Here is a 27,254-nt window from a genome sequence, read left to right on the forward strand (position 1 = left end):
GGAACCTCAGAAAGAAGAAGAAAAGATGGGCGTCCAGGAGGAAGAAGAGTGGGGGAGAGATCCTGGTGAAGACACTTGCTGACACCTTTGTCTTGGACCTGGTGGGAGGAGTGCGGGCTGCATCCACAGCAGGTGGATTTCATTGGTCTGAAGGGGACTTACATGTCCCTTTGGGAGTAGAGTTTTCTCTGTGACATCAGCAAGGGATACAGACACACCAGGCTGCCCCTGCCTCGGAGTCCAGTTTGGACCCCGTCCAAAGGCTGCTGGAGCTGATGCCCAAGAGGCTGGCTCCCCGACTGTCTGTCGACTCACCTGCTCCCCAACTGTGCCGCCAACTTGCCAGGAAGGAGTTGTGGGTAACATCTCTGTTATGGTCCGGTTGCCATGGCGATAAATTGCCGCTAATTAGTAGTGTGGTTACCATGGCAATTTTCTAGTAATTACAGGTTACAAATGGAGCAAGGCTTCAACCCAACCCAATTAGTTAATTAGAAAGATTTAGAAATTTGTCCAAAAGGGAAATAACCTGCTTTGTAGAAAATGAAGGGAATGTGTCACCGCCTGGGAGCAGAGTCAGAGAGGAAACTGGAGGATGCCGGAGCTTCCGGGGAAGAAGGATGGAGTTGCATGGTGGCAAGTCCTGAGTCCCACTTGGGATTGCCCGGGGACCTGACTAGGCCAAGGATTTCTCACGGAAGCTGGCTCCTGGGCTGAGCCTGGCAGGACCAGGGCGGGCACGGCTGCCAACAGCTACTTAGCAGCTCCTTTTTTAATGGGCAGAGGCAGGGCCCAGGTTGAGGCTTGGAAAGAGCTCGGAGGCTGCCCTGCCCCCCCCACCCCGCTGTGTCTTGGCAGATGCACCCCAGGAACAGGGGGAATTTAGTGTCCCCATCGTCACCTGGGCCATCTGGAGAGCTAATCAGACTTCAGGAGAGGGGTCCAGAGGCAAGGCCCCGAGGTGTAGCGAGTGGTTCCACCAGGAGAGCAGTGAGAGAGACAGCGCCCTTCACCCTGCTCTTCCTCCTGGCCCCCAACTCCGACAGTCAGGCTTCATCTGCGCAGATGAGAAAGGCCCTGTGATCTCCCCCAGGACATCTCGGTAAGGAAGGAGCCTAGGAACCCAGAGAGCCCCCTTCTCAAATTAGCACAGTCACTTTGGGAAACCCCTGACTGGAGGGATGGGGAGAGGGCAGGGCCTGACCCACGGTCACACAGCTCTCATTAACTTTTTTTAAAAATGTATGTTCTGGAGTGCTTACGACCATTCTTGTTATTAGTGGTCAGTGGAATGTCGTCTCATGGTCAGTATGATGTTATACTAGAGAGCTTTACCATTCAAACTTGAGTGCGCACAGGCACCATTCAGGGGTCTTGTTAGGATGTAGGTCCTGATTCCAGTAGGGCCTGAGATCCTCCTGCGTTTCTAACAGGCTCTCCATGCCTGGCCTGCAGGCCTGGCTCTGAGCAGCAAGGCTGGAGGGTCTACAAGCTCTTTCATATACCTCAACCCATCTTTTTTCATTGACATTTAAAAATGTGTATATTTATCATGCACAACCTCATGTTTTGAAATTTGTAGATCTTGCAGAAGAGCTGACTTGAGCTACTTAGCAAGTGTTATTTCACATACTTAGCACTTGTTTGTGGGTGAGGTCACTCAAAGTCCACCCTCTTAGCAAGTTCAAGTGTCTGGCACATTGTTACTAACTACAGTCACCATGTTGTACAAAAGCTCTCACAAATTTATTCCCCCTGTTTAACTGTAGCTTTGCGCCCTTTGACCAACATCACTTCTTTCCCCAGCTGCCCGCTTCTCCCAGCCCCTGGAGATGACACCATTCTACTCTCTACTTGCATCCATCCTAAGTTTTTAAGATTCCACATTTGAGCCACCCCTTACGGCATTTGTCTTTCTGTGCCTGACTTAGATCACTCAGCATGGTGTCCTCCAAGTTCATCCATGTTGCCACAAAGGACGGGATTTTCTTTTTCCGTAAGGCTGAGTAATGTTCCATTGTATAGACAAACCTCATGTTCCTCACCTCTTCATCTGTTGATGGACACTTGGGTTGATTCTTTATCTTGGCTCTTGTGAATAGTGCCAAACTGAACATGGCGGTGCAGACGTGTCTTCAACACACTAATTTCATTTCCTTGGGATGTGTACCCAGGATCACTGCATCATATGGCAGTTCTATTTTTAAGTTTTTGAGGACCCTCCGTACTGTTTTCTGTAGTGACCGTACCATTTACATTCCCATCAAGAGTACACAAGTATACGAGAGTTCCTTTTTCTTTTTTCAAAATATTTTTTAGCTACACATGGACACAATATCTTTGTTTATTCATTTTTATGTGGTGCTGAGGATCGAACCCAGTGCCTCACATGGGAGAGGCAAGCGCTCTGCTGCCTAGCCACAACCCCAGCCCCAAGAGTTCCTTTTTCTCCGAGTCCTCAAGGACGCTTGTAATCTTTCATCTTTTTGATAATCCTAATCTCACCTCACTTGATCCTCTCAAAAACCCTAAAGAAGAAAAGACAGGTCAGATTATCCCCATTCTACAAATGAGGAAAATGAGGTTCGAGGATACTTTAAATTGCCCAAGGTGAGTAGAATCAATGTCCCGTCCTGTTTGAACTGTTTTCTGCATGGTGGTCCCAGTCTTGGGGGCCACACCTGAGGGAAGTTTGCCCAGTACAGCCAGGATCTCCTGGGAGGAGGCGGGGCTGGGCAAGCTGAGGCTTTATTTGAAACCTGCTAATGAGAGGTGGTTTTTTTTCAGGATGCATTAAGGTTGGACGTCTTGTCATGGGTGTCTCAAATTTAATCTTGGAGATTTCAAATCCTAATGTAGAGCTGGCTTGATTTCTTTCTCTTTAAATGCAACAAATTCTTTGCTGCATTTTTCCTCTCACACTACAGAAGCAATTCTTCTTAAGACCAACCAAACAGTACTACGACAAAGAAAAAGCCACCAACCATCTCTCCTTCCCTCCCCAATCCTACCCCCATCAAGGCAGACAGCTTAATGAGCGTGGCCTCCCCAACTTTTCTCCAAACTCCAGCAGGCTGTCTCATACACATATATTCAACACGTATCTTCCCATTGTTTTAAGAAGGGTAAGATCACAAGTGCCGTCACTTGGCAGGTTGCTCTTTCTATTAACAATACATCGCGGGCACTCCTCCAAGTCAATACATATGGATCTACACAGCCTTTCTAGGAGCTACAGAATGAGCCACCATATGGAAGCACCATATATTCAGCCAGTTCGCTATCGATGAACATGATTGCTCACTACATCAAACAAAGCAAAATAAGCATCCTTGTGTCTATAGCTGGCACCCACAGCTGCTACGAGCGCCTATTTCTGTAGGTTCTTAAAGCATGCAACACGGAGTGGGAGTGGGGGGCTCTCAGGGGGACCTGTGACTTGGCAAAGATGGCACGGATGGGCTGGTTTTAAGGTGACTGTGGTGCTGCAGCCCTCTTGGAAGGGGAGGGAATGGCTCTAGCCTGGGTGTGGGGCCCGACCTCTGTGGGCCTTGGGGTGTGGAATCATTCCTTCCATACAAAGTGACCCACTGGACTCCTCCCTGGCCATCCTCAGTGCCAACAGAATCATGGAACTGTGAGCCCAGGCGTGGCTCAGGGAAGGCTCCCGAAGGTCGGGCTCCTATCCCGCAAGGCTCTCCTGAGGCCCCTCCACTGCACTTCCTCACAGGCCCCAGAGGCAGCCCCATCGTCCAGCTGGGCCTGGGGCTTTGCTTCTGCTGCTCACTGTGGGTCCATGTCCTCTCCTAGGGGGCCGGGGTGTCAGCGTGGGCCCCATCCTCAGCAGCAGCGCCTCAGACATCTTCTGTGACAATGAGAACGGGCCCAACTTCCTCTTCCACAACCAGGGCAACGGCACCTTCGTGGACGCTGCGGCCAGTGCCGGTGAGTGGATGCCCTGGGCCCCTGACCTCCCCGGGCCCCAGGGACTCGAGGCTGCCCTGCCCCCAGCAGCACAGTCCCCACGGGCCTCAGGAAGACCAGAGTGGGTCGTCATCAGCGCCACACAGAGAGCCTCCAATCCCACATCTCCATGGCTCAGGCCACGGGGACACTTGCTGCTGGAGAGGAGGAGTCTGGCACTCCTGACCATTGTCACTCTCCGGCAGCTGGCTGGCCATGAGCCTCTGAGTCTGGCTTGTGTCTCCCAGCATCAGTTTCTCCTCCAAGCCACCTCTTCCTGTCTTGGCCCACTCCCCCACTTAGCTTAAACATTCAGTTCTAGAAATAACCATTTCTAGAACATTTGCTAAGTACCAGGGCATGCTGCCTGAATAGGCTAAGTCCACTCCACACATGGAAATGGCACTAACCGGTATATAACAAGAAGCAGGATGAAATCCACACAACATGGTGCCCGTGGCTCCCAGCTCTGCTGCCCTTTTCCACCCGGTTGACCTCGGGACTTTGCATCTGCCATTCCCTCTGCCAGACTGCTCTCTCCATTCTTTGTCTGCAAAACTTCCTTTAACATTCAACTCGAATGTCACTTCTGTGAAGCATTTCCTGACTCCCTCTGTGCCACCTGGCAGACACTGGCTCTTCCTCCTCCTCTCATCCAGGTTTTTATATTGCCATCACAGTCGGTCTGTGAGTTCTGCAAGGACTGAGACACTGTTCTGCTAAATGACAGAATGGACACTGTAGGAAGTGCCCTTCAACACTCTCCCCCTACCCATTTCTTCCCCACCTTGCTAATGGATGGAAGGTTTGAATTCATCTTCTCGGAGGTACAGGGAAGAGACAAGTAGGGATCCAGACCCACAAATCAAGGGTCCATCCACTCTAGGTAGTGCCCCAGAGCATCCAGTCCCTAGCCTAGGCTGACCCCTGATCCATTCCCTATGAATTAAGTGTATCTGTCCCCTCGGCTTCCTGCTTGGGGGTCTCAAGAATGGCCACCCTCCCCCAGCCCGTAGCTGGCAGGCCCCTGTCCTCACCTTGCATGTTCTCTTTCCCTGGTGCCCCCCACCTTCGCCCCTCCTGGTGCCTTCCTGTGGCAGCAGATGTTCTCACTGCTGAGGACCCAAGGTGCAGCGGGGCTGGTGGAGAGGCCTAGAGGATCTGATAAGGTGTCAGGTGATGGAAGCAGAGGGGAGCAGAGGGGCGCGGAGGAGGAGCCAGCAGGAGGAGAGAGGCAAGGTGCGAGGCCGTAATTGAAAGTCAGAATGATTGCAGGGGCTTAACAAGACACGTCAAGAGGACATTCATCACCCCAACAGATGCCGCTGAGAAATGCAGCCCGGCACCGATTAGTCCCGTGAAAGGGAACCAGCTCCTTGTCAAGGTGCCTCATAGATAGGAGAGAAATGGGCCGACACAGAAGGCCACCGACACTCAGGCCGGGGAGTTTTGCCGAGAATTAATGGGGTGTTAATCCTAGGGATAGAGGCTGTCCCCAGATTTTGCAAACCTTCTTCCTCAAGCGTGGGCCTCGCTGCCTCCCAGGGACCCTCCTTCTCCTGGCTCCCACCCTCAGGATCTCCCTGCTGGCTGATGTGCCCCGCACTCTCTGACCACCACCCCTGTAATATTGTCCTTCTGCCCGTCATCCCCAAGGGCCTGCTGACTCCAGCCATTTGTCCACTGAGAGTCAACTACTCAGGCTCTCTACCTGGCCTCTGGGGCAAGTCCCCTCCCCAGCAGCAGCAGGCCAAGCCATCACTCTGGGCAGAGCCTCCCCCCCTCCTCCCCCACGGTCATCGCATCAGGGGACGGTGTACCCTGGTGACATTGGACACCAGCTTCCCTTCCAGCTCCCGTAAGGCACGCTGTGCGTTTCTTTGTCATGGCTGCAGCATCTCCTCTGCTGTCACCAACATCCCCGGTTTGCCGGCTGTCAAATTATTTATGTCTCTTCATTCATTCAGCAAGTGCTTAGTGAAAAGCCAGGCTGCCGCAGGCACCGAGGTAGAGGATGTGCACACACAGGTGAGCCAGGAGGACCGACCTGACCTCGTGGAGCGTCAGGTGTGGTGGCAAATCTGGACCCTAGACAAGTAAAACACAAAAGGAACACAACTGCACTGTGGTCAGCACCAGGAAGGAAAGAAGAGGCTGCGAGGGTGTGGCAGGTGGCTGGGAGGGGCTGTTTTAGATGGGGTGGTCAGGAAAAGCTTCCCTGAGGAGGTGACCTTGTGGCTGAGAGCAGAAAAATAAGCAGCGAGGTCCCCAGAGCCTGGGGAGGCACTCGAGGGGGAGAAAACAGCTTGAGCAACGGCCCCAAAGCTAGAAGGAGCTTGGTTGATTTGAAGCATGGAGGGAACACCGTGACCAGAGCTTGGGAAGGCGGAGAATGGTACCTGAGAAAGACCAGCGAAGGTGGGCCGGCACCATCAGGCAGGGCCGGAAGATCCCCAGGCGGGAATTCACACTGACCCAAGAGCACTGGGGAGCCCTTGAGAGATTGAAGAAAAAGAGTGATGTGATCTGTGGCCATGCGGGAGTGGCAGGGAAAGACGGGCCCACCCAGAATGCCCCCCACGCTCCTTCCCCACACCCATGCTGTCCCAAACTGATCAGGCACAGTAGCATGCTCGCCAGGCAAACACAGCCTGAAGACATCTGCAGATGTCAGGGTCACCTCCTTCCCCATGGAGAACTTGTGAGAAGCAGCGATGTGGTCCTATGTCCCTGGGAGGGCAGGGACAGGAGGAGAGTGTGGAGAGTACAAGGGACGCCACCCCGAGGATCCTGCCTCTGTCCTCCCCAGGTGTGGATGACCCTCACCAGCACGGGCGAGGTGTCGCCCTGGCTGACTTCAACCGTGATGGCAAAGTGGACATTGTGTATGGCAACTGGAATGGCCCCCACCGCCTCTATCTGCAGACGAGCTCTCACGGGAAGGTCCGCTTTCGGGTAAGGAAGGGCTTCTGCCTCTACTGCTTCCCCTACAGGACATTGCAGAGTGGCCCCAGCATGGCATGTCTTCGGAGCTGCGGGGCTGCCCTGGGCCTCTAGCCCCTAGGGACGAGGTCCCAGAAGGTAACATGCAGGGGATGATGGGCTGCAGTCTGGGTTTGGTGGAGACTGGAGCCCAGAGCAGAGTGGACCATGGAGGCACAGCAGCCTCCAGGGGAACCGGGAACAACCGCGGCGGGGAGGTGGGGTGGGTGGTGGTGAGGGGCTCATTCTGTGGATGGAGGCCACTGTTCCTGGGGCTTCTGGAAGATTGAGGTTCAGACCCAGGACAGAGTGGCAGGGAGAGGGGGAAGTTGAGGCCACGGGTTCCCAAGACTGCCTCCAGGACAGAGAGATGGTGGGCAGGGGCAGCAAGCCCCTCCCTGCAACAGGGATGCCAAGAACTCTTCCAAGGGGCTGTTTGGTGGTAGTGACAGAGGTGCCACCAGCAGGGTGAGGCTTTCTGCAGGAAGATCACAGAGGGCCCGGGATCATGGAAGCTGACCTGGGGGAGCCAGGATTGTTCTGGAGCTACTTAGGCCTTCCCAGAAACTCTCAGGAGAATGAGAACGTTCCAGTGTTTTTCTGAGGCTTTCTGGTCCCAGGAAAGGCTGTGTGACCGTGGAGAGGCCTCCACCTCAAGCCTCTGCCCTGGTCCCCTTCCTGCTGAGGCTAGAGCCCCAAGCTGTCGGGTGGGAGGAGGTCCGCCCTGGACTCTGAGCCTTTGCTCCTGAGATGCTGGAGATTTCCACCTTTATCCAGCTCTCCTTCTAACCCAGCTTCTCAACAGAGAGGGGTTTGCCCTCCCCACCCCCCACCAGGACATTGGACCTTATCTAGGGACATTTTTGACTGTCCCCACTTGGGGCGGGGTAGCACTAGCATCTCATGGTTAGAGCCAGCCATGCTGCCGAACCTCCCGATGTGCAGGACCCCCGGCACGACACAGAATCATCCGGCCCCAAATGCCCACGCGCTGAGGTTGAGGAACCTGTTAACCTTCTGAGGCTCCGCAGAGCTCCCAGGAGCAATAATGAGGATAATAATAATGAGTGCCCCATTTATCAAGTGCCTCCCGTGTGCCAGGAACTGTGCTAAGAGCTTTACATACATTATCTCAGAAGCCCAGGCGTCCAGCGGGCAGCCCCAAGAGGACTATGAAGGTTTCCATTTTTATAGGATCGATAGAACAATAAAGAGTTAGAGATCCTGAGGTCTCCTTGTTCCCCAGCAATTTGGGGTCTGCTCAGCTCACCCGGACCAGCTGGCGGCCTCCCCATCAACCTCATTACTGGGCTGCTGGCCTCCTGGAACAGGAAGCTCACCCGCTGGTCCAGCCTGCTCTGGCCTGTGTCCGACAGAGCAGGCCTGCAAGAGGACAAGAGCCAGGCCTAGGGGCAGAGGGGCCTCGAAGAGACCCCGGCCCTCTCCATGAGCACCCAGGGATTTGGATAAGCCCCCAAAGTCATGAAGGGGCAACCCCACCCACATGGGGAAACTCTGCTCAAAATCATAAGGTCATCTTCTATTTCAGAGGCAAAGCCCCCACCTAAGACCCTTTGCCAGACTCACAAGACTCTGCCAACACTTGGGGGTTCTAACTGAGCTATCCTGAGTCTGGGGTCTCCCTATGAGGTCCGTGTCACTAAACTGCAACTTTCTCAAAGCAGATGTCTCAAAAGAATCCTCAAGGCCTCCCCCACGGCAGAGCATGGGCTGGCCCAGGGCTGTCAGTGGACAGTCACCAAGTGGCCTCCCTAGAAAGGTAATAGAAGCAGAGAAAGTCACAGCTAAAAGCCACCTTTTGCTTCCATGGAACAGGTGGCCAGGCCGAGGCAGCCCGGGTTGCCAGCAATGTGTCTGTGCCCACTCTGTGCCAAGCATTTGACATGCAGTCCTTATAGCCCAGGCGGCTCTTGGTATCCCCATGTTGCTGATGAAGAAAGTGATGTCTAGAGGGTTAAGTGACTTGCCCGAGGTCACACAGCTAGTCGGAGACGGAGCCTGCATGGGCCAGGCGGTTTCCAGTGCCTTCCCAGCTCCCTGCTTGTGCAGAGGAGGGCGGATGCCTAGCAAGAAGACAGCACCTGGAATCAGAAGCCCTGACTTAGGGCTCCACTCACAGCTACGACTCTGGGCAATTCCCCTCCCTCTCTGGGATTCAGTCACCTCACCTATAAAATGGGGACGCTAATGGCTGTGCTGCTCAAGATACCGATGGCTAAGTGTGATCCAGACGGGGAACAGCTAAGTGCTCACTGGGGTGGGTTCCGGCTGTTTTTCTTCCCTCCTTGTCCCCTACCAGCAGTCTGGGTTTATGTGGTCCTGAGCCACACCCCAAGTCCCTTGGCCAGAAGGTGAGGAGGCATTGGGACTCTGGTCTCTGTGTCCACGCACTGTAGAGGGGAGTGGGCCTCGTACCCATTCCCACTGTCCCCTCCGCTGACCCCACCCCTCTCTCTTCAGGACATCGCCTCCCCCAAGTTCTCCATGCCCTCCCCTGTTCGCACTGTCATCGCTGCCGACTTTGACAATGACCAGGAGCTGGAGATCTTCTTCAACAACATCGCCTACCGCAGCTCTTCAGCCAACCGCCTCTTCCGGTATGGACCCCAGCCTAGCAGCTGGCGGGTGGAGGGAAGGGTTGGGAACCAGAGGGAGGTTCCCAGGCCCAGGGAGTCAGAGCCCAGGGGGAGAAGGACCATGGTGACAAACAGAAAGGATGGGAGGACGGGGACTGAGCAAGAGGCTTTCGTGTGTAGAGGGAAAACCCTGAACAAGACTCGGGCGTCCGCTACTGTCAGGAATTGGGTAGAGAGGACATGGACCAGGGCGTGCCCCGGGTCAAGCAGAGACAGGTTGATTTAACAGAGACTTCAGAGAGCCCATAACAGGACCGTGTTTCAACTTTCCAAAAGATGGGTGGAGTGTTCCGACTAGCTCTGACCAGAGGATGCATCTTTCAGATAAACTTCTCATGGGATTGGTGCCCTGGGAACATTCTTTAGGAAACACTGGAGGAGAAAAATTAACAGTAGGGAAGGAACAGGTAGCTTCAGAAACAGAAAGAAGCAGCCAGCCCCTGAACATCCTGTCCAGAGAGAAAGAGTTTAATTTCTGAGGTGACACTTCTTGCAGGGGGGAAGCTGTGATGTGGACAACATTGGCTTCAGAATCATCCAGGGGGCCCTGGGACCCCTTTAGAGTACAGAATCCCAGGGCCAGGACCTGTACTTCTACAAGGGCAGCAGGCACCAGGTGACTGATCACACTAAAGTTTGGGAACCACTGCTGGAGACAAATCTTAGGCCTTGTGGCCCGAGGCATCCCTGTGTCAGCCCTAAAACACGCTGATGAAGCTCAGGACCAGAGAGAAGGGTGGGCCAAAGGTTTTGGAGCCAGGAAATGGGTCAGATCATTGCTTGGCCCAGCAGATCCCTATCCCACTCTCAGAAGGACCCAACTATTAATAAAAGGCATGAGCTGTGACTAAGCATGTTTTAAAATATAATTATTAACCAATCATCAATCCTGACTATATGTAATCACCCCCCAAGGCACCAGATTTACTAATTAGGTGCCTTGCAAAAAGCTTATTCACAACTTCCAGATTAATTGCAGAAGATCAATTGCTCGTTAACAGAGACACTACTTTCCTTCTCTGGCTAATAAAGTGTCACTTACCAGGGCCCCTAAGCACCCAGGAGGCCAGTGCTCCAGTCTCTGTGGCCTAGGAACCCAGTATCTCCCTGCCTGCTCGCCCTTGCTGCCTGCTTTAAACCTCCCAGCCTCCCCTGCGGTGGAGCATGGGCTGGCCCAGGGATGTCAGTGGACAGTCACCAAGTGGTCCCCCTGTGAGGTAGTGTGTTTGCTTTCATGCAGAGGCAGCAGAAGCCACCTCCCTAGATCCGCGGCTGGGCCCCAAGTCCCAGTGGCAGATGGCTGGGTCCTGAGCACATAGCTCAGGGACTACAGCTGGGACTGCTGCTCAGCTGGCAGCACAGGAAGTTTAACCCCGCCTGTCCCACGCTGCGCCGGCTCTTCACCTGTCACTGAGCAGAATATCTTGGGCTTCTTGAGCCCAGTGCTGTCCTGTAGCCTGGCCAAGCACTGGGGAACGAGAGCCTCAAGAGCTCAAGTCTGAAAGTCCTTTAATGATACCCAGGGCAATGTGTCACCCAAAGCAGACCCAAACCCAAGAGAAGGGGACTATGAATAATCACCCCAAGCCAATAAAGGCAATAGGCATGAACAGGGACTCTTTTAGGCCACCTGGGGTGGGGTATGGTCCCCCCACTTACGCTTGCCTCAGATCTGTTCTCAACTCTCCCCACACCCTCATCTCTTGGGGATCCCTGCACCCTCTCCAGCCCCCTCCTGTCTGGCCTCAGCAGCACAGCAAGCTGTTGAAATGCAAATCTGAGCACACCCCTCTCTCTACTTCTTTCAGATAAGGTCCCCAGCCCTTCATTCTCCACTGCTCCCTTTACACTAAGCACCAGACACCCTGGGCTCTTTTGGGCATGCACACTGCCCACACCAGCAAGGTGTTCCCCCTTCTTCTCCTGAGTGGCACATACTCGCCTACTCACCACCAATCTGGTCTCAGCTGGGCTGCCCTTCCTCTGGGAAGCCTTCCAAGACTGTCCTGGTTGGAGTAGCTGGCCCCGCTCTGCACTCCCCTTGCCAGCCCCTGTTGACACAGGCCAAGCCCCATTCTCCCCAGTGGGCACTGTACCCCCCGAGCCCCATTCAGAGCCCAGCACAGGGACGTTGGTACAACATTCGTTCACTGAATACATAAACGCCTGGGTTTCTCCTTAGGAATCTTTAACATCAGTGTCACCTGAACCAAGAGGTGTCTCTGCCAAGCCATGGCAGAGCTGCAGCACATAAATGATCACATGGGGCTGTGGGTGTCAGCAGGCTGAAGTGTCACCCCTCAGCAGGTGCACACACATACCCAGGGACACTTACACACAAGTCCACTGGGTTACTCTGATGTACATGCAGAGGAGCTTGACATAGGTGCCCATGTGGACAGAGGACACCTCATGGGATCTGCACAACCCTGCAGGCACCCTGCAGGTCTGCCAGCTCTCTCTCTCTGCTCTCCAGCCACCATAGGCTTCAAACAGGGGGCCCTGGCCCCCTCCTGAAAGTACCGGCCACATCACAGCCTTCTGTTGGCTCTCTGTGCTTTGGCAGACAGCGTGTTAGAGAGAGGAATGCAGACTCTTCCTGCCCCTGCCGTCCCCCATTGCTCTACACAGCGAGGGCAGAGTACCCATGGCTGCGAGAATATAATGAGTGAGGAAAGTCAGAGAGGGAGGCTCACTGACACCAGCAGCAGTCAGCTTAATATGGCAACAGGGAAGGACTTTGACAGCAGACTTCCCAGAGGTAAATATGTATGACCAAGATTTGCAGTTAAAAACAGACAGAACCCCCACAACCCAGAGGGACCCCTTTCCTCCCGTTGGCCCCTGGAATTTACTCTCACATCCCACAGACACCTGCTTGGAGCTTTCTAAGAGCCAGGCACTGTGTTAGATGCTGCAGGAGAAGCAGAGATGAATAATGCAAAGTTCCAGCCTGCAGCGTGCTCACAGAACAACTGGGGAGCTAAGATGCTCACACGGAGCATTAACACAGGCAGGAAGCGCCAAAGGCCAGGAGAAGGGGCTGGCTTCCTTAGGAGGATGGGGGAGGGGGCATCTGCATGAAGCTTGGGCCCTGGTAGCATCCAGAACTAGGAAGCCCAGGGCCACTTGGAAGAGCACGAAGGTCAGTTGAAGGTAGTTGTACCCCCTGCCCTTCTCCATCCGTCAACTGCCCTTCCCCGGGCTGTCTATAATTCATCCATTAGAGAAGGAAAAATCAATATTTGCCAACATAAATTAAAACCCAAGAAGGGAACGGCCACGGTGTAAGCAGGGTTTGTGATCAGAGAGTGGCTGCAGAGCATCCCGTGGCAGTCCCTGCACATGGGGCCTGGGGCTGCTCAGGGGACAGGACAGAGCTAGTGGGTCTCTGGATCCCAGGCCTCTGGGGCCTCACCATAACCAGCCTGTCTCTCTCCTTCAGTGTCATCCGCAGAGAGCACGGAGACCCCCTCATCGAGGAGCTCAATCCTGGTGACGCCCTGGAGCCTGAGGGCCGGGGCACAGGTGAGGGCACCTGGCCTGTACCCCGCATCCTGGCTCTGCCTAGGCTCCGGGTGAGGGCAGGTGGAACCAGGCAACCAATCCCACCGTAGGGCTCCTCCCCTCCCTGCCGCTCTGAAGGCTGAGACCCAAGGGCTGGGGTGAGAGCAGAGAGGGAGGAGCCCTGGGGACTGCCAGGCAGGAGGCAGAGCGGGACAGTCCCTCTTCCAGTCCCAGGACAGCAGGCAGCGGGGTGGGATTCTCTGGGTGTGTGGGCAGCAGCTGTCCAGCCAAGCCTTGCAGGGTGAGAATGGGAAGGAGCAGGATGGGTCCCCTTTGCTCTGAGGAAGGGGATTCTGTGTGTGACCCCTCTTGGCACTCAACTTGGTGTCAAAGAGCACGAGACCAGGTGACCCAACACCTGGGTCTGCTGTTGCCTCCCTCTGTGGTTTTGGTAAAGCTGCTTTGGTTTCTGGGTCTTGTTTTCCCCATCTACAAAATGGATATCATCTTATCTGCCCCGTCTCACCTTTCTGTGTTATAACAAGGACTGAAACACTGATAAATTAACCCCCCAAAATGTGCAAATGTTAAGGTATATTATCCAAACCAGAACAGAAGGACCAGTGTGTGAGTGACGTGCACCCACCTGCTCCATGCCACATCCAGGGGAGGGGAGCGAGGTCCTGCACTGTGAATCCTATTCTGAGCTGGCCATTAGGCAGGGAGAGAGGAGCCTGGAGCCCTGTCCTCCTGTCCAGAGCTGCACCCTTTCTCTGCCTCCCACCCTCAGAGCTGTGGTTGCTGTACCTGGCCGGGTGCCTCTATCCCCCAGGGGTCTGCTGGCCTAGGCCAGAGGTAAAATCTGCATTGCTTGCAGGGGGCGTGGTGACCGACTTCGATGGAGATGGCATGCTGGACCTCATCTTGTCCCACGGAGAGTCCATGGCTCAGCCACTGTCCGTCTTCCGAGGGAATCAGGTGTGCATGGATCTCATGACCCATAGATCCCAGCCCCGCCTGCTCCCCTGGACCCAGCATGGATGAGGGCAGGGCGGCCCAGGAGGCTTGCTGGCCACCCATGTGCTGGGAAATGGAAATCCCAGTCCCTGGAGTAGCACATACATTCCTGGCTGCCCAGTGGACCTCAGGAAGGGTCGCCTCCAGGGAGAGGCCCTCAGCCTCTCACCTGCTGCTCCCACTTTTCTGCCCAAACTGTCTTTCCTGAGTTTTTCTTGTTTTCCCTCCTCTTGCAGGGCCTTTCTTTCCTCTCCACCCATCTGTTTTGCCTTGTTCTTCCTCTTCCTCTGCGCTGCTCCACCCCTGTGCCTCTCATCCTCCCCATCAACCGTGGCCTTCCTGCTGTCCCTCGTGCTCTGACACCAGGTCTGCCCTTCCCTCCCTGCAGGGCTTCAGCAACAACTGGCTGCGAGTGGTGCCACGGACCCGGTTTGGGGCCTTCGCCAGGGGCGCCAAGGTGGTGCTCTACACCAAGAAGAGTGGCGCCCACCTGAGGATCATCGACGGGGGCTCGGGCTACCTGTGCGAGATGGAGCCCGTGGCACACTTTGGCCTGGGTGAGTCGGGGCCCAATAGGGAACAGGGAGCGGGTCCTGGAGTCCTGCAGCATGCCACCCAACTCGGGGACTCACAGCCCGAGCATTTTCGGGGTGCCACTTCACTGTGACAGCATGGTGGACACCAGCCACCAGAGGCAAACCCTGCTCTGCCGTGAGCCTGGGCTCAGGGAGAAGGGGTAGGGAAGGCTGCCCAGGATTCCATGTCCCTTGCTTTCAGGAGTCCCCACTCCAGGACCTCTGGAATCAGTTCAGAGTGTTTATCTCCCATTTGTCCAAGGTCATAGCCTTGGTCTTCATGTGCTGGTCTGCATCAGACTTGCCCAGAGCAGTTCCTCCCTTGGCCTCTTGGGAGCTGGTTTAGTCTTTAAGGTGCCACACCAAGACCTGGTGTCTTCCCTCCAATAGAGCCTGGGAGCCCTGTGTTCTCAGCGGGAGCCACGTGACCTAATGGGGTAAGAGCTGGCTCTCAGCCAAGGAGGGGGAATGAAAAAATCTGATCTTTTTATATGTATAAAACCACACACAGACACACACACACACACTCACACACACACACACACACACACACACACACACTCACACACACAGCGAAAGTGCAAAATAGTAACAATACCAAATGCTGGTGAGGATGTGGAGAGCTCTGAGAGATGAGAGAAGCTGGCTGTCTCCCTCATGGCTACGCAAATGTAACTCGTACCACTTCTGAAATAGTTTGGCAGATTCTTTAAAAAAGAAAAAAAAACTAAACATACAACTATTGTACATGAGCCTGCTGTTACAGGTGCTCCTTGACGTCAGGAGGTTCTGCCCCAATGCCAACACATCATGAGTTGAAAAGATTACAAATGGAGAATGCCTGGAACACGCCTGGCCTCCGAGCCTCCCGAACATCTGGGCTCAGCAGCACAGGGCACTAAGAGCACCAGGTGTTCCCCTCGTGATCACGTGGCTGACCAGCAGCCCCAGCTCACTGCTGCTACCTGGCATCAGAAGAGAGCCTCATGCTGCATATACTAGCCAGGAGAAAAATCCAAATCCAAAATTCAAAGTACGGTTTCTGCTGAGTGCCTATCACACCATCATAAAGTAAGAAAATCATTAGTTCAACCATCGTAACTTGGGGACCATCTATATATCCCCAGACATTTATCTCAGCAGAATGAAAACTTAAATCCACACAAGTCTTTACACTGTTGTTCATAGTAGCTTTATGTTTAATAACCAAAAAAAAAAAAAAAACAGAGAACGTAGATGTCCTTCAGTAGATTAATGGTTCAACAACCTGTGGTACATCCACATCCTGGAATATTACTCAGCAGGGAAGAAATAAAGCATTGATACAAAGCCTAGGGTAGACCTCCAGGGCACTGTGGTGAGTGAGAAGAGCTCATCTCCCAAGACAGCATGTGTCCCTTCACAGAACCCTCCTGAAATGACAAAACCAGAGAGCTGGAAAACAGATTGATGTTCCAGGGTGAGAGATGGCAAAGGGGAAGAGTATAATGACCAAGGGACCACTCTGTAGTGAGGGGGCCGTTCTGTTATCTTGACCGTGGTGACGCTGTCAGTCCACACGTGTGTTAAATGACATAGAACTATACACACACGAGGCCCCATGCCAGACTCTTGGGTTCCATATGGCCCTGTTGTTACGGAAGCTGTCACCATTTGGCAGCTGGGTGACAGGCACAGAGGACCACTCTGTACTTCTTGGTAACTTGCTGTGAATCTCCAATTATTTCAAAATAAACCTTTTTTTACAAGAAATGCATGGAGGGATTAGAAGTACAAGTGTACAAATTCTTCAGGGCTGCAGGGCTTATGATAATGGAAATCAAGGTGGAGAGCATGGGGGCAGGGCGGGAGTAGCTGCTAAAACACAGGAATTAAGAAAGCAGTTGAGTCAAAAGACTCCCAGGTTCAAACCAGACACCTACCTTTCTGTGTGTTAGCACCTCATGAAGTGATATGATTTTAACATAAAAAGATTAGGCCAGATGATCTGATATAAATGATCTGAAATAAATGTCTATCAGTGCTGACGTCATACATGTGCTGTATGTTCGTAGAAAAAACTGAAAGGAGCCGGGCTGACCTCTGAGGGGCTAGGTCCCCGCAGTAACTCCCACCCTGCAGGCAGGGCTGGGCCCCCTGGTTCTCATTGCCTCACTTAGTCCTTGTGACTATCCTGAGATGGGCATTATGTCCCCGTTTGACAAACAACAAAACAGAGGATCTGAACAATTAAGAAACGGGCCCCAGGTCACGTGTTACTTACATGGCAGAGCTGGGATTCAAACCCGGCCTGCTTGGAGACATGATTTTTATTTTCTCCCATGTTTTGGTGTATATGTGTTCCAGTTTTTATAGGGAACACATAATATTTATGTAGTCTGAAAAAGAAGCAATAAATATTTAGGGGCCCCCGGACCTGGTTATATGAGCATGTTCTTGGGCTATGCACCCTGGGTGGGTCAGGGCATCCATCACCTCTAAGGCACGGTGTGCTATGCTGGCCTTAAAGGTACAAGGCAACTTTTAAATACATGCTCCTCTTGCAAAATAGTATAAGTCAACATTTATGGAGCACTTAGTATGTGCCGGGCACTGGGCCAAGTGCTTTGCATAAACTGTTTATTCAAATCTCACCACAACGTGATGAATTAGGCATCGTAACCTGCATTTTACAGGACAGGATACTGAGGCTGAGGTCTGGTGACTTGCTCTAAATTGTGCCTGGGAAGGTAAGGAGGGCTGGTCTTGACCTCCTTGGACACGGTCTGAATTGCTGACCACAGTGACCCCCACCCCAACTCTCTGGGTGTGGCCAGCCAAGATCCTGCTCTGCTTCTTTCTTTCTGTACATCTGCATCCCCTCAGTGACTCGGGGAGGGGGGGGGCATTCAAGCACCAAGGTGAGCACAGTAGTTTCAGAAATGGGATGTTCATCCAGGTAATTTGCCTTGATATCAACTCCCACCCCATTGGACAGATAAGGAAATTGAGGCTCACATAGCAAATCAATGGTGAGGCCAGGATTGGAACTAAGGTTGCTGTCCCCAGGTCCCATGGCTGCCTTTGCTGTTTTAGGATGTATGTCACGGGCCTCCCTGGGTCCCTTCTCTAGCCAGAATCCGTCTTTCCACCCCTAAGAGAACAGATCTGCTTCCTCAACTGCAGCCTCAACAGGTCATTTGGTGGGATCTAGGGTACTCGGGTGCCAACTGTCTCCTATACTCAGGGTGATGTCCACTGCACCCTCCTGATGCCAGTCCTCACTCTTTTTTATGAGGCTGGTGGTTGGTCTGCACCCAGCAAGGGCAGGGACAGTGTGCAGAGGAACTGTGGAATGTGGCCAGGGGCTCTGCTCTCTGACAGTGGGTCCACTGAGAAGACAGGGGTCTACAAGACACACTGAGGACTCTGTACAACTGAATAGGCCCTGGGGGACCCCTGGAGGGCAGAGCCACAGCAAGGTCCCTGAGTGTTCTTGTGCCACATGTTGCAGGCCAGGCTCTGGCAGGGAGCTGGGAAGTGCAGGTGAGGGTCCCTGGGATTTGTTCTTGGTTTGAACTCTGGTTCAAACTGCTCCAAGGGGTCCTCCAGCAGGTTTCTGTCTTCTGCAGGGTTTGCTTCCCAGAGAGGCACTTGAAGGAAGATTGTTCTCAAAGACAAGCCCCTGCAGGTCAACTGAGATCAGCAAGGGCTCCCGAGGCAGCCCAGCAGGCAGCAGGGCCAGCAGCCTGGGACTCAATGGCAGCAGGCAGGCTCTATCCCTGCAGCTCCAAGGCTTCCTGCAGCCCCGGGGAAATCTCCTTTATGGATATCCCTGATTGATGGGGAAGCCAGCAATGGAGCGGGAAGAGAGGGAGCTGGTGGGGAAGGCCAGCTATTGAGGAAAGATAGAGACAGAAATGAGACATGGGGAAAAGGAGAAAGGCAGAGACTTGGGGAAGAGGTAAGAATATTACTTGCCCTCCAGGTGCATGGGCTAGCGGAAGGGGCAGGTGGACCCAGGGACGCAGGCAGGTGGTCTCTGGGGCCAATCTGGAGAGGGCAGGGTGGACAGAGGGGTGTCTGCAGAGCCAGGAAGATCGAAGCCATCATTGCTGTGAAAGGACAGTGCTGTCGAGGGACCCGCAAGCCAGTAGCACAGGCCATGTTCCCACACCAAGAATCCTGAGGTGAGAGCAGCGTTGCTCTTGTTTTTAAAAAACTTTTTGTTCTCTTTCCTACATATCGATTATAGGAACATGAGAAAATATATCATACAAAAAAAAAGTAAAAATCACCCACCATCTCACCAAGTGTGTTTGGAATATTTAGTAAAAAATAAACATTTCTCCCTTCACCCCTCCCCTCACACCTTCTGATTCATCTATTCAGTTCATACTTCCTGACACCTACTATGTGCCAGATGGTAACCAGCAATAGTCCTTGTCATGAGAGCTTTTGTACTCTAGTGGAAGGAAGAGAAATGTGGAATATACAATAAACATCATAAATAGGTGAAAATCTAAAACATTAGCTCATATCAAGTGCAATGAAAACAGAAAATGCCCCCGACAGGAAGGGATCAGGAATGGAGAGGGGGAGGACAAGTAATGATTTTCAAATAGGAGGTCTGGGTCAGCCTCTTCACAGTCCCATGATTCTGATGTTTTTGTCATGTACAACACACACAAAAGAGCATATTCATTAATATATACTACCTGGGAGTTTTTTAAAAGACAAAAATGGTGATTCTTCTTCAATAACTTGCTTTCTTCCTTCCCTTAACCATGTAGCCTGGCCATCCCTCCAAGTCGGTGCGCATCTCTTTTGTTTTCTTTCAATGCTGCAGAGTATTTCACTGTGTGGCAGCACTCATAATTTATTTACCAAGTCCCCTGGTGATGGACAGCTAGATTGTTTCCAGTTCTGAGCAGTTCGAGGTGAGAAGGGGGCCATCCAGAACACAAATCCAAGAAAGGCCTGCCCTGGGGTTCTGCGTGACTGAGAGATGAGGTCTGGAGGGAAGAGGGCCGCAGGAAACCCTGCTGCCCGCACGCACAGGATTTCAGCTCACCCCCCAAACCACCCCTCTCCTGTACTTCCTCCATGAATCACTCTCTGCCTCCTCCTTTCTGCAGCAGGGCATGCTGAGCCCACATACGCCAGTGGACACGGAGGTGAGCACACATGTGTGCCTCCAGTGGACAGCCTCCTTGGCCCCATCACAGCCAGCTCATGGCTGCTCTCTGTGGTACACACCTGCCCGCAGTTGTCTCTGCTCCAGACCAGGCCTTGCTAGATGTGCATGAGCAACCACATAGATCTGGGACCCTCACGTGCACTTCCCAGCTTCTTCCCCAGAGCCTGGCCTGCAACATGTGGCCCAAGAACACTCAGGGACCTTGCTGTGGCTCTGCCCTCCAGGGGTCCCCCAGGGCCTATTCAGTTGTACAGAGTCCTCAGTGTGTCTTGTAGACCCCTGTCTTCTCAGTGGACCCACTGTCAGAGAGCAGAGCCCCTGGCCACATTCCACAGTTCCTCTGCACACTGTCCCTGCCCTTCCTGGGTGCAGACCAACCACCAGCCTCATTAATAAGTGATTCTGCTTAGAGGCTCCCTGACTGCTCCCCAGCCCCGCCCCACACAGCCCCCCTGTGAATCTCATACCCTGGCCCCCCACTTCCTGCCTGGTCGTGGGCTGAGCCAGTTCACTACCAAACCCAGAAAATAAAAACAAGTGCCAGTGATCTACTCGCCTCCTCAGCCCCCACTAGGGGTCACCCACTCAAGCATCCACCCCCATCCCGGAATTGACGGCGCCTCCCCCGCCCCCCATCCCTCCTCCTTTTAAGCTAATTGTTTGCTAGTGACTCAGAGCTGCCTCCAAGCCGGCTGGTGCTCATTTAGGGAAGGAAAATTCAGTGGCCCACATAAAAATTGCTTTATTAAAGTGTAAAAATATTCCACCAACTGTATTCCCACCATCTGTTTTGCTTGTAATTCTTGTGAAAAGCGCAATTCTCTGTGCCTCCTTGGCCTTTGTCCTTTAAAAGCTGCCAGAGGCGACTCACTACGGCTCCTCACCGGTGTCTCTGCTGGTTCCTGAGGCCCCTCCTCTGTGGGTTCCCCCCCTGCACACAGGCCTGGCCGAGTGGCCATCTTGAAGGCTGCGGTGTCTTGGAAACTGGAACACCCTTCATGTGCAGCTTCCTGAATACTTGAGATGTCTCAATTTCCTCTGCCTCGGGTACCCCGGGGCAGAGGGATCAGGAAGACCAAGGATAGGCTCTAGTCCTAGCTCAGACATCTGCAAGTCATTTCATTTCGCCAGGACTCATTCCAAAAATGAGGACAAAACACCCACCTTACAGGTACAAAGCCTCAAACTCCTTTCCCCCCACTGCACACATTCTAACACTGTTTCCCTGCTTTGAACTTCACCCTGGTCTTCAAACACACCATGTCCTTCCATACCTCTGTACACTGTCCCCTCTGCCTGGAATGCTCCTTCCTTTCCATCTCAGCCTCACAGACTCTTATCCCTCCTTCAATGTCCAAGTGAAATGACCCACCTCTCTCAGAGTGGCACCAATGCTACCGCTATACCTTCCCAGTTTATGATCATGTAACCACTGTGTTCATTGCTCCCACAGGAAATTGGTTCCTCCAGGATGGGACCTTCTCATTCATGACTGAATCTCAGATCCCTGTGCAAAACGTGGCACATGGTGGCTGCTGGGCATGGGTGTGGTGTGGGCAGTGTGACAAGGGTACAGCAGATTGGGACTCTGGGATCAGACAGACCTGAGCTGAGGAACCATGGGAAATCCTCTTGCTTCTCCCAAGGCTCAGCTCTCTCATCTCTAAGATGGAAATTATAAAACTAATACCTTCCTAGCTGGGCGTGGTGGTGCACACGTATAATCCCAGCTACTCAGAAGAATGGCAAGTTCGAGGTCAGCCTGGGAAACTTAGTGCGACCCTTTCTCAAAATAAAATTTAAAAGGAGGCTGGGGGGGGGGTGGCTCTGTGGAAGAGCCCTTGCCTAGGATGGGTGAGGCCCTGGGCTCAGTCCCCAGCCTGGCTCATAAAAAAGGGGGGCAGGAATGAATTCTTCCTCAGGTAGGTGTTGTGAAGACTCAAGGCAATAACACCGTGAAGCACGTCGTAAGGTTTGGGCACATCGTTGGCCTTCACTGTTATTACCAACAAGGGGAAGCCCTTTGGGGGCTGCAGGGTGACTGCTGGCTGGGGACTGGTGGTGAGGACGCTGATGAATCAGCGGGCAGAGTTTATATTCCAGGGAAGAAGTCCATGCTTCTGGCAGTGTTGGGGTGCTGGAATGGCACACCCCTCATACGGACAGGGCTGAGTCCCAGAGAGGTGGCCCAAATCCACAGGCTAGTCAGCGGCTGTGCCTTGCAGGCCGGCTTGCCACAGCCCCAGCCCCTCCTGGGTCTGGAGAGGGAGGGCTGGACTGCGCCAGGCACCGCAAGTGCAGGCTGTAAATTTGTGATGGTCTATGAATATTCGGCGGCTCTTTTGAGTTATTTGTGGCACTTCAGGCAGGCTGGAAAATGTATTCCTGTCGCTGTTCTGTTGGCTTAGGTGAGAAACATTTGCTCTCCTTTGTCTCCTTTTTTTTTTTTTTTAATGGGAAATGTATAGTTTTTACATGTGCCAGTTAATTTGGGCACTGTGCACCCTAAAAATGCCAAATCTCTTGCACCTCAAGAGTCTGCTTCAAAAACAGAAAAATTAAAACCTGTAGTTGGCACTCCTCAGCCCCTTTCCCACCCCTCCCCAGGAGAAGTTATAGGCGGGGGAGGCAGAGCACTTTCTGGCCAGATAATTCAAACCCAGAACCAGGGTGGTTGGGCTCAGGAGGAGCTGGGCTCTGTGGCAAGAAAAATAACTGAGTACAGGACTGTCCCCATGACGCTGCCTGCGGTGTCCATAAGGACAGGGCTGCCCTCCCCTCCAGGACTTGGGACTCTCCAGGTTGCGGCACCTGGTTCCGCCTCACTCCCTGCAGACATAGCAACATAGGGAGACTTCTCTGAAGGTTGGAGGAAGCAGGGTGGGAGGGACACCCACGAGGGAGGACCGGGGAGCCGGATGATGTGGCTGGTATGTCCCCCACAGGACAGAAAGAGGTAGCTGGGTGCTCCCCTCCATGATACTGACCTGGCCCCCGCCCCTCAGCAGACCTCTGCACCCTTCATTAGATCCTTCTCAGTCTGCATGAGGTTTCTAGGCCCCTTTGCTAAAATACGAGAATCTCTTTTATGCATCTAAATACCTCACAGACAACCCTCCACCCCCATAGTAACTGTCATTGTCACATCCATTGGTGGATGGTAAGGACCAAAAGCCAGTATGAATCCAACAGCACTTTCCAGTGTCATTTATTTCCTGACAGTATCTACATGCATTAGGAGAAAAATAGGCGTGCACTCCTATGGGTGATGTGCCATTTATTCAGCCCAGGAATGATGCTTAAGGGACTACATAGATTTGAGGGTCCCCAGTGCTCTCCAGAGCATGTGTCCACATCTGGTCAGCCCCTGGTGGGTGTTCAGTGCTCCTATGTGTGCTGAGCACCATCTCCTGTGCAGGTGGTGGTCCAGGAGCTCATCCCCTCCCTGGAGGTGAGGCCCAGCCCCCCTGCCCTCCCCAATCCATCACCATTAGCCTGACCTTGCCACAGGGACCAGCCTGGTTCCTTATGCAGGGAGCCAGGGCAGTCTTTGACAAGCCTAAACACCTGACAAATCTTTCCCACCTGCTTTCTGCCAATGATGTAGCACATTGCTTTAGGGATGTGTGCAGATGGATTCACCGTGAATGTTGTCTGAGCTTCACCGCCACCTCCTGTAAACATCTCAGCCCTGTAGAATGGTCTTTCTCCAGTGCCCTCCACCCCATCTTTTCCAGGTCTTTATTTAGAGCTCAGCTCAAATACTTCCTCCCCAAGAGGCTATCCCCGAAGAGCCCCAACCAGCCTCCAGGTCCTCTTTACCCTGTTGCTCAGCCTTCTTCACCGAGCTTGTTGATATCTGGCATGATTGTTTGTTCATGTGTTTGGCCTCTGTCCCAAATGAAGAGTGGAAGCCCCCTGACAGCAGGGACATTCAGTGACAAAAGAGGGTCTGCCCTCTACCAGAGCTCCATAAATAGATATGGAGGAGGGATGCCCAGGAGTCCACAGTGACTTGGCTGCAGAGCTGGGGTTTGTCCCCAGGGGTACCAGGATCCTGTTCCCCACCATGTTCTGTCCAACACACCAGGGTAAGTAGGAGAGCCAGGATTTGGAGTCCAGATGCCAGAGTCAAGTCGCTGACCACCAGGCCTTCCACCTCCCCAAATCCAGCTTCATGCTACTTGACTTGTGGTTAGAATGTAAATTTTACAGCTGTGCTATCCAGTATGGCAACCATCAGCCATGTGTGAATGTATTTATTTAAATGTATTTTTAAATCAATCATGTATTTTATTTAATCATGTATTTTATTTAGATGTAAATTTGTTTAAAATTAAATAAAATCTAAAATTCACTTCCTCAGTCCCACTAGTCCCACTTTGAGAGCTCAACAGCCACAGATGGCCACAGAAGATTTCCATCAGGGCAGGAAGTTCTGTTGTACAGTGTTGGTCTAAAGAGGAGGCACCTCAAATCTGTCTCGTTCATTTCCCTGGCCCGTAGAAGAGGACTCCGTTAATGCCTTTATTACATGACGGAATCCATTACTGCCAGTGCTTTGGCTGAGAGCCCCTCTCCCCTCTGCTGCTGACCGCTGTCCTTCCTCCCACAGGGAGGGATGAAGCCAGCAGTGTGGAAGTGACGTGGCCAGATGGCAAGATGGTGAGCCAGAGCGTGGCCAGTGAGAAGATGAACTCAGTGCTGGAGATCCTTTACCCCCGGGATGAGGACAAGCTTCAGGACCCAGCCCCACTTGAGGTGGGCCAAGGCATCTGAACCTCATATCTAGAAAAGCAGACGCCACCCACAATCTCATGGGCTGTAGCATTGGCCTCTAGGATAATGGCGGGCTTCAGAGTGATCCCTCCATTTGTAGTCTGCACAACACTATCACATTCTCTTCTGCTTCTCAGAAATCCTAGAGAATTGTCAGAGCAAGTGTTTTGTATCCATTTTACAGAGGAGAAAACTGAGACCAAGAAAGGGAACCCAAGGCCCACTGAGGCCCTACAACCAGTTGTGAGCAGGGTTAAAAATTGACCTGTAGGTGCCCTGCGGCCCTCCTGGTTCTTTCCAAGTATCTTATGAGACCTCCTTTTGCCCTAAGGGTGGGGCTCAGACCCTGTACAGAGCCTCTTTAAGGAACACCTGTGGACCAATCTCTGGTCCAGATCAGGTATGCAGAACCCATGTGAAGGGAAATGAGCAGGAGTTTGAATTATGTTCATTCTTGCCCCCCGCACACTATGCCATCTCCTATTCTCAGAGCAAGGCAAAGGGTCCTAGAAGGGAGGGGCCTCCACCCAGGCCTTAGGACTGAGAACACCCCTCATGCTGGAGTCACAGTAACAGCTTCTCGGTGGCTGGGACTAGGAGGAGGCCTGAGATGGGACAGTCTCAACTCACTCTTGTCTCTGCTTCTGCCCACCTTACAGTGCGGCCAGGGATTCTCCCAGCAGGAAAATGGCCATTGCATGGGTGAGTTGTCTGCGGGCCCCAGGGGATGGGCACTCCCTGGGAAATGTTGGCCTGACCAGTGGCGATATCCAGGGTGTAGACCGAGGGTGGAAAGGCAGGGAGAGGAAGGTGTTGTTCCCTGGGACTCCAGATGCCAAGACAACCGCCATATGACTCACCAAGGTGGGAGTGACCGACAGACTGACTCACTGCAGTTCCGGGAACTGGCAGTGTCTCATGCCATGAATATAGAGGATCCTGGGAGCCAGCATAAAGACAGTGGAGACTCTGGTGGGCGAGCTCTGTCCTGGTGCAGGTAGAAGAGCCACATGCCATGGCAGCCAGGGAAGCAGCCGGTAGGGTCTGACAGGCAAGGTTGGCCATTGTTGGGAGCATCCAGGCAAAGCAGGGTGTGAAGTCACAGAGCAGATGGGAGATTACATACTGGTGCGGTACTAGGGGACTGGTAGTACTAGATGGTAGTGCCATAAAAATCCAGTGACCTTCTGAAAATCTCCCAAGAGCCGAGAATAGGAGGGGAGCAGCCTAGAGGCTCAGTGTCCACAAGACCTTCAACCTGGCGTCTTCCATCCTAGTGACCAGTAACAAGGGGTCAAGCCAAGGATTCCTCCTTCCTTAGACCCAAGTCGACTCTAAAGCCGCACATTAGCTTCAGGCTAATGCATTTGCTGCAGAGGTACACAAGTCAATTAGACAGATAGCCCCATCCTCTCCATAACCAAGAGACAGACCCACAGTGAACAATCAATGGCCACACATGGGATCAGGACTGGAATGGGGCAGGGGCTTGAGAGTACCAAGGGTGGCCCTCAACCATCTGGAGAGGGTCCTAGAAGGCCACCTTGAGAAAGCAAGGACTGAGCTAGGACCTGAGGGATGATAAGGAGTTGGACTGACACAGAGAGGCAATGTTCCAGAGAAGAGCCCTGTCTGGGCAAAGCACCTCAAAATGCAGAAGCATAAGAGCAGGGAGGCTCAGGGTGGTTGAGGAGGATGCGACTCCCCCACACTCCCCATGTCCCCACCCTGGCCTCATGCTAAACAGACAGTGCAGGTGTATGGAAAACGGTCTTCTCTGCATGCTGGAAGGACCCTTCCAGATCACCAAACCAGCCCCCTCCATCTTTTCATCATCCATTGATATGCCTCCTGCATGGTACCAAGCACCATGTTGGGCCCTCAGGGTGCAGCCCAAGTGCCTGCTCTGAGAGGTGCTCCTTCTGGTGGAGGAAGACTGACCCCAACCGTGGGATCACACAGCTAGGCAAGATGGTTTAAGAACCTGTAAACAAGATGCTCTCTGGAAACTGTTCTGAACAGAGTAGGCAGGGAGGGATACTGGATAGGATTCTTTTATGCTGAGCCCCCAAGGATGAGAAGAATACAGCCTCAGGATGAGCCGAGTGGGAAGCTCTCCTGGCAGAGGAGAGGGCAGGGGTGAAGAGCCCAAGGTAGGAAAAGGCTTGCTGTGCCCGAGGGGCAGGCAGGAGGCCCATGTGCCTGAGATGACATGGAGGAGGCAGCACCAGGTCAAGGAGGGGCTTCAGGCTCTGGGAAGAAGGCTGGATTTTGTTCTTAGGGCCCTTGGAAGTTAAGCAGGAGAGTGACCTGATGTGATTCACATTTTTAAAAGATCACTCTGGCTGCTGAGTTGCAGATTGGATTGGAGGGAAGAGTGGAAGCCAGGAGGCCAGTAAGGCGCCAACTGCAGAACTCCAGGCAAGAGATCATGGGGCCTGGGAATAGGGTGGTGGCAGAGGAGTGAGGAAGGTGGACAGGCAAGAGGTGCACTGTGGGGGCAGAATGGAAAGGACCTGCTGTGGGATTGTGTATGGGGGTGAAGAAAAGGGAGGATTGGGGGATCGCAATCTGGAGCAGTTGAGTAGATGTTGG

General features: G+C 53.2%; 1 protein-coding gene across 8 annotated transcripts in view; it reads left to right on the plus strand.

Moving 5' to 3' along the window:
- Nucleotides 1–27,254, plus strand: part of Crtac1 (cartilage acidic protein 1) — a 155,349-nt gene that overhangs the window by 106,066 nt on the left and 22,029 nt on the right. For 4 of the 8 annotated variants that reach the window (XM_078030387.1, XM_021733198.3, XM_021733196.3 and 1 more), the window contains 8 exons: nucleotides 3,811–3,945; nucleotides 6,773–6,918; nucleotides 9,427–9,563; nucleotides 13,048–13,130; nucleotides 13,987–14,087; nucleotides 14,515–14,683; nucleotides 24,496–24,641; nucleotides 25,319–25,361. In XM_078030387.1, coding sequence (XP_077886513.1) covers nucleotides 3,811–3,945; nucleotides 6,773–6,918; nucleotides 9,427–9,563; nucleotides 13,048–13,130; nucleotides 13,987–14,087; nucleotides 14,515–14,683; nucleotides 24,496–24,641; nucleotides 25,319–25,361 — 960 coding nt within the window. Of the gene's footprint in view, nucleotides 1–3,810; nucleotides 3,946–6,772; nucleotides 6,919–9,426; nucleotides 9,564–13,047; nucleotides 13,131–13,986; nucleotides 14,088–14,514; nucleotides 14,684–24,495; nucleotides 24,642–25,318; nucleotides 25,362–26,994; nucleotides 27,081–27,254 lie in introns of those variants that run through there. The other 4 variants (XM_078030302.1, XM_021733197.3, XM_021733199.3 and 1 more) reach the window with 2 other exon arrangements.

This window comes from Ictidomys tridecemlineatus, chromosome 1 (genome assembly GCF_052094955.1).
Source record: "Ictidomys tridecemlineatus isolate mIctTri1 chromosome 1, mIctTri1.hap1, whole genome shotgun sequence".
Lineage (NCBI taxonomy): Eukaryota > Metazoa > Chordata > Mammalia > Rodentia > Sciuridae > Ictidomys > Ictidomys tridecemlineatus.